Below are 17,374 nucleotides of genomic sequence, written 5' to 3'. Positions count from 1 at the left end.
TCTGTATTTGGTGACTGTCTAACTATTTTTGCAACAACAGATTAAATAAAGAGAAATGTATTAATAGTTTTGTTTACATTGATTTTTTTTTTTTTTTTTTTTTTGAGACAGAGTCTCGCTCTGTCGCCCAGGCTGGAGTGCAGTGGCCGCATCTCAGCTCACTGCAAGCTCCGCCTCCCGGGTCTACGCCATTCTCCTGCCTCAGCCTCCCGAGTAGCTGGGACTACAGGCGCCCGCCACCTCACCCGGCTAGTTTTTTGTATTTTTTTAGTAGAGACGGGGTTTCACCGTATTAGCCAGGCTGGTCTCGATCTCCTGACCTTGTGATCCGCCCGTCTCGGCCTCCCAAAGTGCTGGGATTACAGGCTTGAGCCACCGCGCCCGGCCTGTTTACATTGATTTTTAAAAGGCATGCTTTTTCAGTCAGTCCTCAAGAGCATGTCTAGAGGCACTTAGTACAACTGTTTGTTGAGTCCATGAAAGATTTTTGACAGGATGGTGTACTATTTGAGTATTATCAAAGCTACTCTGTAGGAGAGAGTTGCACATGGTAACCTAGGAACCTTACATTAAATTGGTAATGCTTTTTTATTGTTTGGCTTATAAATTTTCTTAACTCATTTGTAGAGTTACTTCGATAGAGTAAATAATTTGATGGAATAATTATGCCTAGAATGATGGAAATTGAACCTATACATGAGAATTCAATCTTCATAGCTATTGAGTATTTTTTTACAAAATAATACATGTCTTTGAGTTAATCATAGATTAATCCTGTGGGAATTCATTTAGGAACAAGAAGAACATTGTGGTTCCCATTCTTTGGATGACTTCGACATTCCTTTTGGTATGTATGTGTATGATTAATGTAATGTCTAAGTTTAGAGTTAAAATTAGCTTTTTAGAAATATGTACAATATGAAAATGAGGCTACCTACATTTCTGCCCAGCTGACTACAAATTCAAGGGTTCCTATACTCTACCCCCCTCAACTCAGGTTTGGTAATTGACTAGAAAACCCACAGAAATTGGGAAAGCACTTTACTTATGATTACAATTTTATTATAAAGGATACAACTCAGGAAGAGCCAAATAGAAGAGATGCACAGGGCAAGGCAGTGGTGGGGTTGGGCAGCACAGGGCTTCCATGCCCTCTCTGGGATGGCCAGTCTCCTAGCACATCCATGTATTCACCAACCTGGAATCGCTCTTAACCTGTTTGCTTCAGGATTTTTATTGACTTTTCAGTACTTAGGTATAATTGATTAAATCACTGGCCATTGTGATTGAGCTCAATCTCCAGCCCCTTCTCTTTCCCAGATGTGGCAGTAGGATGGGTGAATTGGGGGCTGATCATTCTAACCCTCTCATCATGTGGTTGGTTCCTCTGGTGATTGGCCCTATGCTAAAGCCATCTAGGGGCTTGTGAAGAGACACCTCTAGCATATACTTAGGTGTGATCAAAAGGGGCTCGTTAGAAATAACAGACACTCCTATCAGGAAATCCCAAGATTCTGAGGACCTGTGTGCAAGAAACTGGGTCTTTGTAGACCAAATATGTATTTTTCATTATACCACAATGCTCCATAATTGATACTGTCTTATTCTACCTAGTCTTCCTGGGTGATCTCCCAGAGAAATCCACATGTAAACACAAACTCTCACAGTAGACTTTGGATTTTGGTTCTCTTTCCTCTTGAGTTTTTCTACTTACGTAGAAATTACCTCAGATACACTATGTGAATTCTGAATTCATTATTTCTACTCTGCCCTGACTGTTTTTTCCTCCTACATTCTCTTTCTTCATTTGTGTTGATATCAGCCTAAGCCAGAAACATGTGATTATGAATTCTGTCTTCCCTTTTATCCAGTCAATAACCGATTCTAACCTATTTTGCTTCCTTTGTAATTCTTAAATTTATCCTGTTTTCCCATCCCTCACCATTACTAGGTATATCCACTCAAACCTATTTTCCACACACTGGCTAGATTGTTTTCCTAGAATATGAATCTGACCATATCATTTCTCTGCTTAACAGCTTCTACTGGATCTTCATTCCCAGAAGAATATCTAGGTTTCTAAGCTGGACATGCAGAGTCCTCAACAGTTTTGATTTTGATTCTACCATGTCTTTGAAATTCAACTTACGTAACACTTCATTCAGAAAGCCCATTTTAGGCTGGGCACGGTGGCCCAGGCCTGTAATCCAGCACTTGTGGGAGGCTGAGGCGGGTGGATCACTTGAGGTCAGGAGTTTGAGACCAGCCTGGCCAAAATGGCTTAAACCCCGTCTCTACATAGGCATGGTGGTGGGCACCTGTAATCCCAGCTACTTGGGAGGCTGAGGCAGGAGAATCACTTGAACCCGGGAGGCAGAGGTTGCTGTGAGCTGAGATCACGCCACTGCACTCCAGCCTGGGCAACAGAGCCAGACTCCGTCTCAAAAAAAAATTTTAATAACATCCTGACACCCCATATTTTACTTCCATTGAGTTAGGTACTGTGCTGCTGGGCTCCTGGTAATATGTTAGCTTCTCAATGATTACTTCCAATGTTTTGTTATATTTAAGAAATGCTACAAGATGATAATACTTCAGCTGGATTGCATTTCATGGCCTCTGTGAAAAAGAAAGCTATAGGAAGTCAAGATGCAAGTACAAATACAGTCCCAGGTAAATGCTGTTTTTCTTTTTAAAAAATTCGTATATTTTGATATAATTGAGTTATCTAGACTTTTCCTTTAAGGCAGTGATTTAAAGGGAATTTTAAATTATGTGATATGATTTACTCCCCCTAGGTTTTTCTCTCCAATCTTGGTATATACTTTAGAAATCAAATTTATAACTTAGTAAAACATAATAGAGACTTTTCTTCAAAATTACCATAGATTACATCCTAAGTCAGTAAAAATAATGCTTTGAATTTGGATTCTCTATGTTATTAATTACCTTCACTGGAATTGCATGTCCAAGGTTGGGAGGCCTGGGACTGTGGCTAGTGAAGGTGAGCTAGGAAGGACTGGATTAGGTTCGGTGAGGGAGGGGTGTGTAACTGTGTCCAGGAGTAGAGGAAATAAGTGTTGGAGGACCTATTATTTGGAATGTTTCCTGACAAATTTCCACTTTAATATTGTTTATCATTATGAATAGCATATTGAATAGTGCTCTACCCATTGTATCATAGTAATTCTTTTTTATGACTTTTAGTAAACAGTTTCTTTTACCCATGTACAGAACCTTGTACGTGCTTTTTAGCCTCTCTAACTTTATGTCTTAAAAATGTAATCATTTTAGAATATTTAGGTAATTTAGCAATCTATGAAGAAGATGAAAATTAACCATAATCTCACCACTTAGCAATAATGGTTTGATATTGTTTTTTCTTTCAGTCTTTTGTGCATTTTACATAGTTAGATACAGTATATAGCATAGGTGTCCTCCCTTAGTATCTAAACTCTCATTGTCCAGATATTATGGCTGTCTTCTCTAGCTTTTCCATGAGCGTTTAGTTTAATCCTCCTGGGTCCCAATGTTGTTTTTTTCCAAGTACCTTGGGATGCTCTTAAATTAGAGTGTATCTTTAATATATTATTTATTTTGTTATTTGCATCATAGTATGTTTGCTGCAGTGTTGAAGGCAATTCATCTCTAATGCATTCAGTATTATTGCATATTGAATGCTAACTAATGAATTAAATGAATATTAATAAAAAAGTGATATTTAAAATGCTTTATATGTAGTAATCCTTGATGAGTTGTTATTTAAGTATTTAAGAGTTGTTTAATGATGTTTGGGAAAATTAGATGGACTAGGATAGCTTTTTATTTCCATTTGAAATACTGTCATAAAGTCTCCTGGAATTGGAAAATTCACTATCTAGCACATTTGCAGGAGTGGATTAGATTTGCGTTACAAGGGATACCTGTATTTTGTATCCTGTTCATTTCACTTTGATTTATATGTATGGCAAACATGTCCCTGTGTCATCAGAGAAGTACTTCATAAGCATATTCCTTCTTCCAGCTGTACATTAGTTTCCAGTTTTTTTTCTCCTACAAATTAGGCTTCAATGAATATCTTCCTGCATAAGAGACTTTTTAGGTTATTACTATGACTTAGCTAACCTTTTTAACTTTGCCAATCTGATAGGTCAAAAAAAGTCATTATAGGCCGAGCACAGTGGTCCACGCCTGTAATCCCAGCACTTTGGGAGGCCGAGGCAGGCGGATCACGAGGTCAGGAGATCGACCATCCTGGCTAACACGGTGACACCCCATCTCTACTAAAAATACAAAAACAAAACTAGCTGGGCGTGGTGGCATGCACCTGTGGTCCCAGCTACTCGGGAGGCTGAGGTGGGAGAATGGCATGAACCCAGGAGGTGGAGCTTGCAGTGAGCCGAGATCGCGCCACTGCCTGGGTGACAGAGTGAGACTCTGTCTCAAAAAAAAAAAAGAAAAACAAAAGTCATTATTTAAATTTGTATTTCTTTCTGAATGAAGTTGAGCATGTGTAAATGTTTTTGATATAAATGATGAGTCTGCATTTGAGAAACTTTTTTTTTCTTTTTTTTTTTTTGAGACAGAGTCTTGCTCTGTTGCCCAGGCTGGAGGCTGGAGTACAGTAGTGCAATCTTGTCTCAAGATTGCCTCCGCCGCCCAGGTTCAAGCAGTTCTCCTACCTCAGTCTCCCAAATAGCCAAGGTCTCCTGACAGGTGACTTCCACTGTGCCTGGTTAATTTTTGTATTTTTAGTACAGACAGGGTTTCACCATGTTGGCCAAGCTGGTCTCAAACTCCAGACCTCAAGTGATTTGCCCTCCTTGGCCTCCCAAAGTGCTAGGATTACAGGTTTGAACCACCACATTGGAACTGAGAAGCATTCTTAAATGTTCATTATCTGAGCATATCTTTGAGAAAGCCTTGGAGGTACATTGCTTTTGTTAAGTAGTTTATCGAAGTTGGCAGCTATTTCCTGAGTCTGCTGTTCATCTAGGTGAGGGCCCATGGTATAAATAATAATAAAATTTGAAATTACATTAATTATTTAAAATTACATTGTTAAGCTGTCACTCTATGTTTCTACCTATCACCTTCTATGCATTAGATCTAATTATCTGTATTCATATATTTTAATTTTTTCTTGTGTTTGTGAAATTTTTTTGTTTTCTCTCTTTGTCTTAAATTTTTTAATGTACTACAAGAGAAGTAAGCTACTTCTCAAGAAGTTGTTTCTGAATGTGGTACCAAGCAGCAAATCATTTCTTGCACATCATGTGTGATTTCTTTTTTTTTTCTAAGAGCAGTATGACTTATTAAAGATATATCTGACTGGGCGCGGTGGCTCAAGCCTGTAATCCCAGCACTTTGGGAGGCCGAGATGGGCAGATCATGAGGTCAGGAGATCGAGACTATCCTGGCTAACACGGTGAAACCCCGTCTCTACTAAAAAAATACGAAAAATCTAGCCGGGCATGGTGGCAGGCACCTGTAGTCCCAGCTACTCGGGAGGCTGAGGCAGGAGAATGGCATAAACCCGGGAGGTGGAGCTTTCAGAGAGCTGAGATCCGGGCACTGCACTCCAGCCTGGGTGATAGAGCGAGACTCCATCTCAAAAAAAAAAAAAAAAAAAAAAGATATATCTGCATGATGCCAAAGCTAGTCACTGTCCCCCATAAAAAAGCAGTTAAACCAATCAATTAAGAGAGAATGATTTCAGTATTTTTATTTTTCTTTTTTTGTAGTTTTAAGTGGTTTAAATTCAAGCTTTGGTAATAAGTACTCAGTACGAGTTACATTTGAAAATAGGGCTTTATTGAAAAAAACAATGCTAGAAAATAAGGCTAGAGGCCTAGAACAAAAGGCACAGAGTTAAACTGTCTGATGATCTCCTGTGACAGGCCTGTTTATTTTACTGTTAAATAAGAAGCAGTTAACATTTGTGAAATTTAGATGTTAAAACACTTTAAGTGGTAAAATTTAATTATAAGCTCTGTGAATATACTATATACCACTGAATGATACCCTTTTAAAGAATGTGAATTAGCTGGGCACGGTGGCTCACACCTGTAATTCCAGCACTTTGGGAGGCTGAGGCGGGCAGATCACGAGGTCAGGAGATCGAGACCATCCTGGCTAACACAGTGAAATCCTATCTCTACTAAAAATACAAAAAAATTAGCCGGGCATGGTGGCAGGTGCCTGTAGTCCCAGCTACTTGGGAGGCGGAGGCAGGAGAATGACCCCGGGAGGCGGAGGTTGCAGTGAGCCGAGATCACGTCACTGCACTCCAGCCTGGGCGACATAGCGAGACTGTCTCAAAAAAAAAAAGAGAATGTGAATTATGTTTCAATAAAGCTGTCAATAAAAATAAGCAAATAACAAGAAACTATTCAAGGTAAAAAAAAATTAGTTATAGGTTAATCTCCTAAAATCTGGTTTTTTTGAAACTTCCCTAAAGTAACCAAACTTGACTTAATATATCTGATCTAGAAATAGGAAATTTTAGCATTTTCTTGATGTAATTTAGTTACTTTACTGTTCTTGTGAATCATTCATATGAGAAAAACAATAGTCAGCTTGCATTCAATTATGAATTACTCTAAATTACCCTTAGAATAGAATTTGCTTTAATTATTTATATGCATGTCACTTCTACTTAGATTTCAAGAAGTATAATTTATGTTGTTTGTTGCTAACTTGTTCATACAAAGTTGATGATTTGGAGCAGTTTACAGCGTTTTTCTTAAAGTTCCTGATTATTTCTTTTTTAATTTGCAGAACATGAGCCTTTGAATGCTCCTCAGCTCTTGGTCCCAGATGTATATCTAAATCTGAAGCTTTCCACTGAAATGTCAGAGAAACCTTTGTCACCCTCAACACCTCATACAGTAGCAAACTTGGTTTGTGTTTTATTCAGAAATTTTAATAATACCTTTGCGCTAAAATGTATTATGGTCATGTAGACATTATTCAATTGTGTAGATGAAATGAGGCTAAAAATCTCATCTAGGTAGTTTTGTAGTAAAGGTTCAAAAATTAATTTAAGCATTATGCCAAAAATATTGTAAACTAAGATCAATAATACATACTTCCTGCTCCTTTTCCTAAGTTGGGCACATTCAGGCCCTTCTTTCCTTGTTATTAATAAGAATTAAGAATTAAGCCTTTTTTTGGGGGGACAGAGTGACCATATAGAGTAAAAAGAATGTAACCCTCTTTGATTTTATGTGTTTTGGCTCAGGTTGGACATACTTATATAAATGTGATTGACATTGAAGCTGATGATCTACAGGAATTACCTGTGAGAGAAGAGCCTTCAAATGATAATGTTATCAAACAGCAAAGCGATCATCCAGCAGTTCCATCGTCTGCAGAGTTACATTATATGGCAGCTTCAGTTACTAATGCTGTTCCCCCGCATAATTTTAAGAGTCAAGGTAATTTTTTCCTACTTTTAAAACAAAAATGATTTGAAAAGTTATTTAATATAGCATTGTTATCCCTACTCACATCTCTTAGCTCTCCTCCTAAAACCCACTGTATTTTTGGATGTTTATATTCACAGAAATGTTCTGTTAATCTTCTCATTACCTTATTTAGAAGTTTAGAATCAGTCTTTGAATGCTTTTCATATTCTTAATAGAATCAGCCAGTTCCTCTATGGATTTATTTTCCAAACCTGCAGAAGTAGCTCCAGCTTGTCTGGATGGAAAAAGCTTGAGAGCAGGCATTACAGAAGTGAAGGAGCCTAGTGTCACCTCACCTACACCATCAGACATACAGCAGAACGAAGGTAAACAGCCAAGAGGTATAGCATGACCCTCTTCTGAATTACTGTTATATTGGAAACAAGCACCAAAATTTGATAATTGCAAAAGAAACCAGAAAAAGGGTTGTCTCTTGCTGAGGAGCATGGGGGCAAATAGGTAAATGAAATAGAGACATGATTCCAAAGCTGGGACCCATGGATATTTTGTAAAAAGTCACAGATCTGTTTATGCATATGTCTTTTCTCAATTAATAAGGCTAACAATAAATATTCTGTGTGAGTTCATGAGTGTTTTGATGTTAAAAAGCAATTTTCATATTGTAAAAGGTGGGAAATCATCAAATAGCACACCGAAAATAAACAGGCATGGTAGCCAACAGTACTTTTTTCCCCAACTTTTATTTCAAATTCGGGACACATGTACAGGTTTGTTACCTAGGTATATTGCATGATGCTAAGGTTTAGGGCATGATTGGACCCATCACCCAGGTAGTGAGCATAGTACCCAATAGGTAGTTTTTCATCCCTTACCTTCCTCCCTCCCTCTCTGTCTTATAGTCCTCAGTGTCTGTTGTTTCCATCTTTATGGCCAGGTGTACGCAATTCAATAGTACTTATAAATATTCAGTTTTATAGTCAGGTTGCATTATGGTAACTTTTTACAAGATTTAGAAGACTATATATATTTAAATTTTTAAATAAAATACATATATATGTGTGTATTATTGTTGTGTTTTAGAGACAGAGTCTTGCTGAATTGTTCAGACTGGGGTATGGTGGTGCGATCATAGTTCACTGTAGCCTCGAACTCCTGGGCTCAAGGGATCCTCCTGCCTCAGCCTCCCAAGTAGCTAGAATTACAGGCACACACCACCATGCCTAGCTAATTTAAAAATTTTTTTTATAGAGACAGGGTCTCACTATGTTGCCCAGGTTGGTCTTAAACTCCTGGTCTGAAGTGATCCTTCCGCCTCAGCCTCCCAAAGTACTGGGATTACAGGCATGAGCCATCACACCAGCCTAGAAGAATATCCCTCCACAACATGAAGCTACTACATCCTGTGACTGGTTAGGTTAATCCAATATGCAATCAGACTTCCTGCAACAGAGACCTGAGTCTCCCCTAGGTTCCACAGTGGTTGTGAGGTATGGACATAGTCAGCCCTGTGGTTGCAAGATGCTTGGGCACAGAGTCTAGCTCTGCCTGATTATTGTATAATGACAGTGGGCACTCAGGAGACATGAGGAGCAAGGAAGGGATGGGTTAGGATGTGTTAGGGCATGTGTATTACAGCTGCATATACAAACAAGTACCAGCATTTCAGATTTTAAAGCCTTCATCTTCTCTCTCCTGTCATGGGGCTGCTAAGGTGTATGGGTGGTGAATGGAGGATGTATGAAGCTAGCAATGTTTCAGACGGGGGAAGTATGTGGGAAAGTGAACAGAGCCTGGCTTTTAGATTCAAATAGAACAGACCTGGATTTGAATCCCAGCTCTGTCACTTAATAGCTTAGATACGTTTTACAAATCAATTAACTTTCTTTGATCCTCACTTGTATGTCTGTAGGACACACCTCAGAGGGTTGTCATGAAGTACATCTAGCCAAGTGTTTGTGGCTGCTTAGGTACTCTGTTAATTTCCCTTCATTTTCATGCCAATCAACTTTTGAAGTTCTGGCAGACAGGAAGTAGACTTTTCTCTCTGTGACCCCTGAGTATCTTAGGCCAGCATTTCAAATGACTATAAGCTACAGATTAATTTCATTTATCAATGAGACTGGGTTTATAATCAACCTTTTGGAGGTTCCTTACAGGGGGAGAAGGCCTGGTTGCAAAAATTTATCAATGGACCCTGGTACTCTAATTACAGAGAAGAACTTTAAAAGGAAAAGTTTTATATTTTGAAATTAAATTCTGTCGTTTTACATAATATACTTTATTATTATTATTATTTTTTTTGAGATAGAGTCTCACTGTGTCACCCAGGCTGGAGTGCAGTGGTACAATCTCGGCTCACTGCAACCTCTGCCTCCCAGGTTCAAGTGACTCTCATGCCTCAGCCTCCTGAATAGCTGGTACTACAGGCATGTGCCACTACACTCAACTAGTTTTTATATTTTTAGTAGAGGTAAGGTTTTGCCATGTTGGTCAGGCTGGTCTTGAACTCCTGACCTCATGATCCACCCACCTCAGCCTCCCAAAGTGCTGAGATTACAGGTGTGAGCCACTGCACCTGGCCCATAATATGCTTTAGAAACTCAGAATATAGTCACACATTAGAGTTGACTGGGATTTACATTACAGGAAAAGGTGAGGAGAAGGGAGGGACAAGGTCACTAGATGCATACAACAAAAAGCTAAACAAACAATAAATTTCTGTTTTAGTGAGACCTGCTCATTATTTTTTGAATGACAGTAGCATCTTATTTTGGAAGTCATCTCCTACTAGGAATATCATCAATAATAGCAAGCAGAGTTTTGCTGGGCCTAGAAAGAGCATTGCAGGGTCAGTGGAACTCAGTGTTTAACATTCTTGGATGGGTGATTTCTCTATGAGTCAGTGGAAGCGGAACAGGTTCTCCAGAGAAAGGGAAGCTAGTTTCATTATATATTGAGGACGTTCTGGGTTTTGAGCGTGTACTTCTCTTTTGCTGTATTTTCCACTTGTAAGTTTGTATGCATCACATTCTTTCCTGAGAGTCACTAAAGCTGATGCTTCAGGCTGCTAAGAAACAGGGATAGATAGATGTAAAGTACTGTGAGAGTCAAGCTAAAAAGGGTAGGGCAGAACAGGTAGGGAAATACTATATAACTGCCATTGCCAATGTTGCCATTTACTATTGTCTTATCATGGGAAGGTTCAACTTAGACTGGGACTGAAATATAATAAGCACTATTTATATTTTTTTAGTAGTTCACATTTTTTCAAAGTACTTTGCCACATAATTTGATCTTCACAAAACGCATAAGTTAGGTAGGGCAGGCATCATAATCTTCATTTGACTGACTCTTCATTCAATAAACATGAAGTTAAAGACCATATACCAGGGCTAAAGAAGAGAGAAACACCAGGCTCTCAGTCTGCGGGCATGCCTACAGGGGGAAGGAAAGACAGACATATAAAGAGATGATTATGATACTGCTTGGTAAGTTCTGCAGTGACGGGATGAATGAGATTCTTGGGTAAGACAGCATGGAATCCATCTCGGGGGATGATTGGGGCTATTTGGAGGAGAGACACCTAAATGGAATCTTAAAGGAAAGTAGGTTTTAGTGAGAGAATGGGCCTTCAGACAGACAGAATAGATTTTGCAGTAAGTTAATGGAACTTTTTTAGTTTGAGAAAATTTAAGTTGGGCTGGGTGTGGTGGCTCATGCCTATAATCCCAGCACTTTGGGAGGCTAAGGTGGGTGGATTGCTTGAGCTCAGGAGTTTGAGACCGGCCTTGGCAACATAGCGAGACCCTGTCTCTACAAGAAATAGAAAAATTAGCCAGGTGTTGTGGCACACACCTGTAGTCCCAGTTACTCGAGAGGCTGAGGCAGGAGGATCGCTTGAGTCCAGGAGGCAGAGGTTGCAATAAACCAAGACCTCATCACTGTACTCCAGCCTGGGTGCTAGAGCGAGACCATGTCTCAAAGAAAAGAAAAGAAAATTAAAGTTCATTATGCCTGGAGTCAAACTGAGTAGTATTTTGTTTGTTTGTTTAAAGAAATAGCAAGAGATGAATTTCAGCTGGAGAGGTAGACAATGGAAAGATTATGTGTGCCATTGTCTGTCATATGGAGGCATTTGGACTTTTAAGGTGAAGGCATTGGAGACACACTGAAGAGTTTTGGACAGAAAAGGAACGTGATTTCTGTTTTTAAAAGATCTCTCTGGACCTGGTGTGGAAGATGGACTAGATAGGATAGAGATAAATTACAGATAACGATATGATTTGGGGTCTATTTATTGTGAAAACTTCAGCCAAGTAGTGGTATTAAGAATGTAGGCATTTAGCAGGTTGAATCATCAGTACTTGTCACTTTGGATCTAAGGGAAAGAAAGGAGCCTCGAGTGACTTTCTGGTGTCTGGTTTGGGAAACTGAATGGTGGTGCTGTTTGCTGAGCTGCGGAACAAGGAAGAGGGAGCCATTTGGAGGGGCAGAAGCAATGAATTCATTTTTATGTGCTTATGGGACAACCTAACTGATATGTTCAGGATATGAAGAGCTGGAGCTAAAAAAGACTGCCATATGGATTTGGGAGTCATCTTTCATCAATGACATAACTCAGAGAAAGTGGGAAGAGTGAGTAGAGAAGTGAGTTCAGGCTGGCAGCCCAGGAAGTACTGACGGGTAAAAGGAATGGATGGCAGCAGAAGAAGTATGAGCAATACAGGCAGGAGGAGACCCAGACATCAGAAGAAGAGTGCATTTAAAAAAGGTGGTGCAGACCAGGTGCAGGGGCTCACGCCTGTAATCCAGCACTTCCTGAGACTGAGGTGGGAGGATTGCTTGAGCCCAGGAGTTCGAGACCAGCCTGGGTGACAGAGCGAGGCTCTTAAAAAAAAAAAAAAAAAAGGAGGTGTTGCAAATTTGGGAGAAGAATCAACTGAATTTAAGAAGAAGAAGAGTCATTGGCTTTGATTTTGGTTTTAGGAGGTTTAACATTTGCCTGAGATCCCATATAAAGTCAGTAATAGCCAATATTGGGGCCAGCTTTTAATGTGTGATGTTTTTGGTTTTCAAGTAGAATTTGAAAAAGTCATTAAAAATATTAAATTTGCTTTTTGATGAAGTATATGTTTGTAGCAAGGAATGAAAGTAATATTCAGACTTTCCTTGTGTGTGGAACTTTGTTGTAGTAATTTATGTATTCTTATCCCAGAAGTCAAGAAGCTGAAAAGGAATTTTTAGGTGTATTTAATTAAAACTGATTTGGAAAGTAGTGTTGTGTTGGTTTAAAATGAAGTCATCAAAAAATGAGATCATCAGTAATACCTCTTCTTTAATTATAATCAATTCTGCTTTTACTCTCATTAATATTTAGATCTGCCAAAACCAGAGTTCCGATTCAAAGGACAGAGCACGAAGTCAGACTCTGCAGAAGATTATCTGTTGTGGAAACGGCTGCAAGGTGTCTCTGCAGCTTGCCCTGCACCAAGCTTTGCAGCTCACCGACTAGAGCATCTTACTGCTAAGCTTCAGAAAATTGACAAGCAGTTGCTAGCAATACAGAACATTGCTGAAAACATAGAGCAGGATTTCCCCAAACCTGAAATGCTAGATCTACATTGTGATAAGGTAGACTGCCTTTATTTTTAGTTTTTTGTTTGCAACTGAATTATTAGATTTGTAGTGTGATATACCTTTGGATACTTGATTTTTCAAAATGATGAGAAATTTATTTTCTTTAAGCTAGAGTTTGTCAACCTCAGCACTATCGACATTTGAGCCAGATAATTCTTTGTTGTGGGGGACTGTGCCATGTGTTGTAGGATATTTGGCAGCATCCCTGGTGTTTACCCACTGGTTTCCAGTGGCACTGCTCCCTAGTTGTAACAGTCAAAAATGTCTCCAGATAATGCCAAATGTTCCCTGGGAGCCAAAATCACCCTCAACTGAGAACCATTACCTTTAGGAAGTAAACCCATGTGTTATCATAAAATGAGTTGGAAAATATTACCCTGTCTTCTATATTTTGGAAAATTTTTTATAGGATTGGTGCTATTTCTTCCTTAAATGTTTGGTAGAGTTCAGTGAAGCCATCTTCACTGAAGATGCTTAAAGTTTTGTTTGTTGGGACATTTTAAAGTATAAATTTAGTTTCTTCTGTAGATATAGGGCTATTCAGCTGATCTGCTCTAAATAAAGCTTTTTCTAGAGTCCTCCCACACAAAAATGAAGTAAACCCATGCTTCCTATCAAGAAAAGAAATATGTGAATTACAAAACTAGAATGTGATTTTAAAGGAACCCCGCTTATAATTATCATTTTCTTCTGAAAGATTTTTATACTTTTACAAATATTATTGTCCTTCTATTTGGAGTTTTTGTGAGTTTCTTTTAAATATTTTGTGTAAGAGAGTTAGTAGTCAGTTCCTTAGAAATTTTTCATATCTTTTTTTCTTTTTATTCTTGAGTCATAGTCTTGCTCTGTTATCCAGGCTGGAGTGCAGTGATGCGATCATGACTCACTGCAGCCTCGATCTCCCAGGTTCAAGCAATCCTCCCATCTCAGCCTCCTGAGTACCTGGGACTATAGGTGTATACCACCACTCCCAGCTAAGTTTTTAATATTTTTTTGTGGAGACGAGCTCTCCCTATGTTGCTCAAACTAGCCTCGAATTCTTGGCCTCAAGCAGTCTTGCCTTGGCCTCCGAAAGTGCTGGGATTATAGATGTGAGCCACCATACCAGCCTAGTTTTCTATATCTTTAAAAGGTAGACATACAAAATAAATTAATGTTTATATATAATGACAGTTAAATAAAATAGGAAGTCTCAAAAATTATTTTGCACATTTTGTCCTTTTTTTTTTAAAGGAAGAACAATTTATATCAAAAGGATTAGAGAACAAATAATTATGTTACAAATAATTGGTTAAATGAGACCATGGTTGGGTACTTGAGGCCAAGAGTTTGAGATCAGCCCAGGCAACATAGCGACACCTCATCTCCATAAAAATAATAATAAGTCAGGCATGGTGGTGTGCACCTTTAGTCCTAGCTACTTGGGAGGCTGAGGTGGGAGAATCACTTGAGCCCAGGAGTTCAAGGCTGCAGTAAGCTATCATTGTGCCACTGCACTGTAGCCTTGGTGTCAGAGCAAGGCCCTGCCTCTAAAAAAAAAAAAAAAAAAAAAAGAAAAGTTAAATGTCTTAAAGTCTAATATTGGGAAATGCAAAATAGTCTGCAGGATAAGAATTCCATTATTGACTTACCTTACAAATATTCCAGTTTGCTAGTGTGTTGACATTTAAAAAATGTATTTATTAGGTTTATAGTACACCTTCAATCCAAATATTTAACACATTTAAAAATTAAGATGAAGGGGGGCGGAGCAAGATGGCCAAATAGGAACAGCTCCAGTCTCCAACTCCCAGCGCGAGCGACACAGAAGACTGGTGATTTCTGCATTTTCAACTGAGGTACTGGGTTCATCTCACTAGGGAGTGCCAGACAATCGGTGCTGGTCAGCTGCTGCAGCCCGACCAGCGAGAGCTGAAGCAGGGCGAGGCATCGCCTCACCTGGGAAGCGCAAGGGGAAAGGGAATCCCTTTTCCTAGCCAGGGGAACTGAGACACACAACACCTGGAAAATCGGGTAACTCCCACCCCAATACTGCGCTTTAAGCAAACAGGCACACCAGGAGATTATATCCCACACCTGGCCGGGAGGGTCCCACGCCCACGGAGCCTCCCTCATTGCTAGCACAGCAGTCTGCGATCTAACCAAAGGCAGCAGCGAGGCTAGGGGAGGGGCGCCCGCCATTGCTGAGGCTTCAGTAGGTAAACAAAGCCCTAGGAAGATCGAACTGGGTGGAGCTCACAGCAGCTCAAGGAAACCTGCCTATCTCTGTAGACACCACCTCTGGGGACAGGGCACAGTAAACAACAAAAGCAGCAGAAACCTCTGCAGACGCAAACGACTCTGTCTGACAGCTTTGAAGAGAGCAGTAGATCTCCCAACACGGAGGTTGAGATCTGAGAAGGGACAGACTGCCTGCTCAAGTGGGTCCCTGACCCCTGAGTAGCCTAACTGGGAGACATCCCCCACTAGGGCAGTCTGACACCCCACACCTCACAGGGTGGAGTACACCCCTGAGAGGAAGCCTCCAAAGCAAGAATCAGACAGGTACACTCGCTGTTCAGCAATATTCTGTCTTCAGCCCCTGCTGCTGACACCCAGGCAAACAGGATCTGAGGTGGACCTCAAGCAATCTCCAACAGACCTACATCTGAGGGTCCTGACTGTTAGAAGGAAACCTATCAAACAGGAAGGACACCTACACCAAAACCCCATCAGTACGTCACCATCATCATCAAAGACCAGAGGCAGATAAAACCACAAACATGGGGAAAAAGCAGGGCAGAAAAGCTGGAAATTCAAAAAATAAGAGCGCATCTCCCCTGGCAAAGGAGCGCAGCCCATCGCCAGCAACGGATCAAAGCTTGATGGAGAATGACTTTGACGAGATGAGAGAAGAAGGCTTCAGTCCATCAAACTTCTCAGAGCTAAAGGAGGAATTACGTACCCAGTGCAAAGAAACTAAAAATATTGAAAAAAAAGTGGAAGAATTGATGGCTAGAGTAATTAATGCAGAGAAGGTCATAAACGAAATGAAAGAGATGAAAACCATGACACGAGAAATACGTGACAAATGCACAAGCTTCAGTAACCGACTCGATCAACTGGAAGAAAGAGTATCAGCGATTGAGGATCAAATGAATGAAATGAAACGAGAAGAGAAACCAAAAGAAAAAAGAAGAAAAAGAAATGAACAAAGCCTGCAAGAAGTATGGGATTATGTAAAAAGACCAAATCTACGTCTGATTGGGGTGCCTGAAAGTGAGGGGGAAAATGGAACCAAGTTGGAAAACACTCTTCAGGATATCATCCAGGAGAACTTCCCCAACCTAGTAGGGCAGGCCAACATTCAAATCCAGGAAATACAGAGAACGCCACAAAGATACTCCTCGAGAAGAGCAACTCCAAAACACATAATTGCCAGATTCACCAAAGTTGAAATGAAGGAAAAAATCTTAAGGGCAGCCAGAGAGAAAGGTCGGGTTACCCACAAAGGGAAGCCCATCAGACTAACAGCAGATCTCTCGGCAGAAACTCTACAAGCCAGAAGAGAGTGGGGGCCAATATTCAACATTCTTAAAGAAAAGAATTTTCAACCCAGAATTTCATATCCAGCCAAACTAAGTTTCATAAGTGAAGGAGAAATAAAATCCTTTACAGATAAGCAAATGCTTAGAGATTTTGTCACCACTAGGCCTGCCTTACAAGAGACCCTGAAGGAAGCACTAAACATGGAAAGGAACAACCGGTACCAGCCATTGCAAAAACATGCCAAAATGTAAAGACCATTTAGGCTAGGAAGAAACTGCATCAACTAACGAACAAAATAACCATTTAATATCATAATGGCAGGATCAAGTTCACACATAACAATATTAACCTTAAATGTAAATGGACTAAATGCTCCAATTAAAAGACACAGACTGGCAAACTGGATAAAGAGTCAAGATCCATCAGTTTGCTGTATTGAGGAGACCCATCTCACATGCAGAGACATACATAGGCTCAAAATAAAGGGATGGAGGAAGATTTACCAAGCAAATGGAAAACAAAAAAAAGCAGGGGTTGCAATCCTAGTCTCTGATAAAACAGACTTTTAACCATCAAAGATCAAAAGAGACAAAGAAGGCCATTACCTAATGGTAAAAGGATCAATTCAACAGGAAGAGCTAACTGTCCTAAATATATATGCACCCAATACAGGAGCACCCAGATTCATAAAGCAAGTCCTTAGAGACTTACAAAGAGACTTAGACTCCCATACAATAATAATGGGAGACTTCAACACTCCACTGTCAACATTAGACAGA

At 39.8% G+C, this 17,374-nt stretch overlaps 1 protein-coding gene across 5 annotated transcripts in view; it reads left to right on the top strand.

Annotated features, from left to right (window-relative positions):
- The window catches only part of CPLANE1 (ciliogenesis and planar polarity effector complex subunit 1), a 162,996-nt gene that overhangs the window by 97,262 nt on the left and 48,360 nt on the right, over positions 1-17,374 (top strand). For 3 of the 5 annotated variants that reach the window (XR_003730286.2, XM_015139879.3, XM_015139878.3), the window contains exons 37-42: positions 793-847; positions 2,572-2,673; positions 6,781-6,902; positions 7,244-7,439; positions 7,646-7,795; positions 12,808-13,061. Coding sequence is in view for 4 of the 5 variants with exons in the window: in XM_015139879.3 (XP_014995365.2) it covers positions 793-847; positions 2,572-2,673; positions 6,781-6,902; positions 7,244-7,439; positions 7,646-7,795; positions 12,808-13,061 (879 nt within the window). In the remaining variant the exon portion in view is untranslated. The remainder of the gene's footprint in view (positions 1-792; positions 848-2,571; positions 2,674-6,780; positions 6,903-7,243; positions 7,440-7,645; positions 7,796-12,807; positions 13,062-17,374) is intronic. The other 2 variants (XM_015139882.3, XM_015139883.3) reach the window with 2 other exon arrangements.

The sequence above is a fragment of the Macaca mulatta genome, chromosome 6, assembly GCF_049350105.2.
Source record: "Macaca mulatta isolate MMU2019108-1 chromosome 6, T2T-MMU8v2.0, whole genome shotgun sequence".
NCBI classification, from domain to species: Eukaryota; Metazoa; Chordata; class Mammalia; order Primates; family Cercopithecidae; genus Macaca; species Macaca mulatta.
The sequence above is the reverse complement of the archived record's forward strand: the minus strand, read 5'-3'. Positions and strand labels throughout refer to the sequence as shown.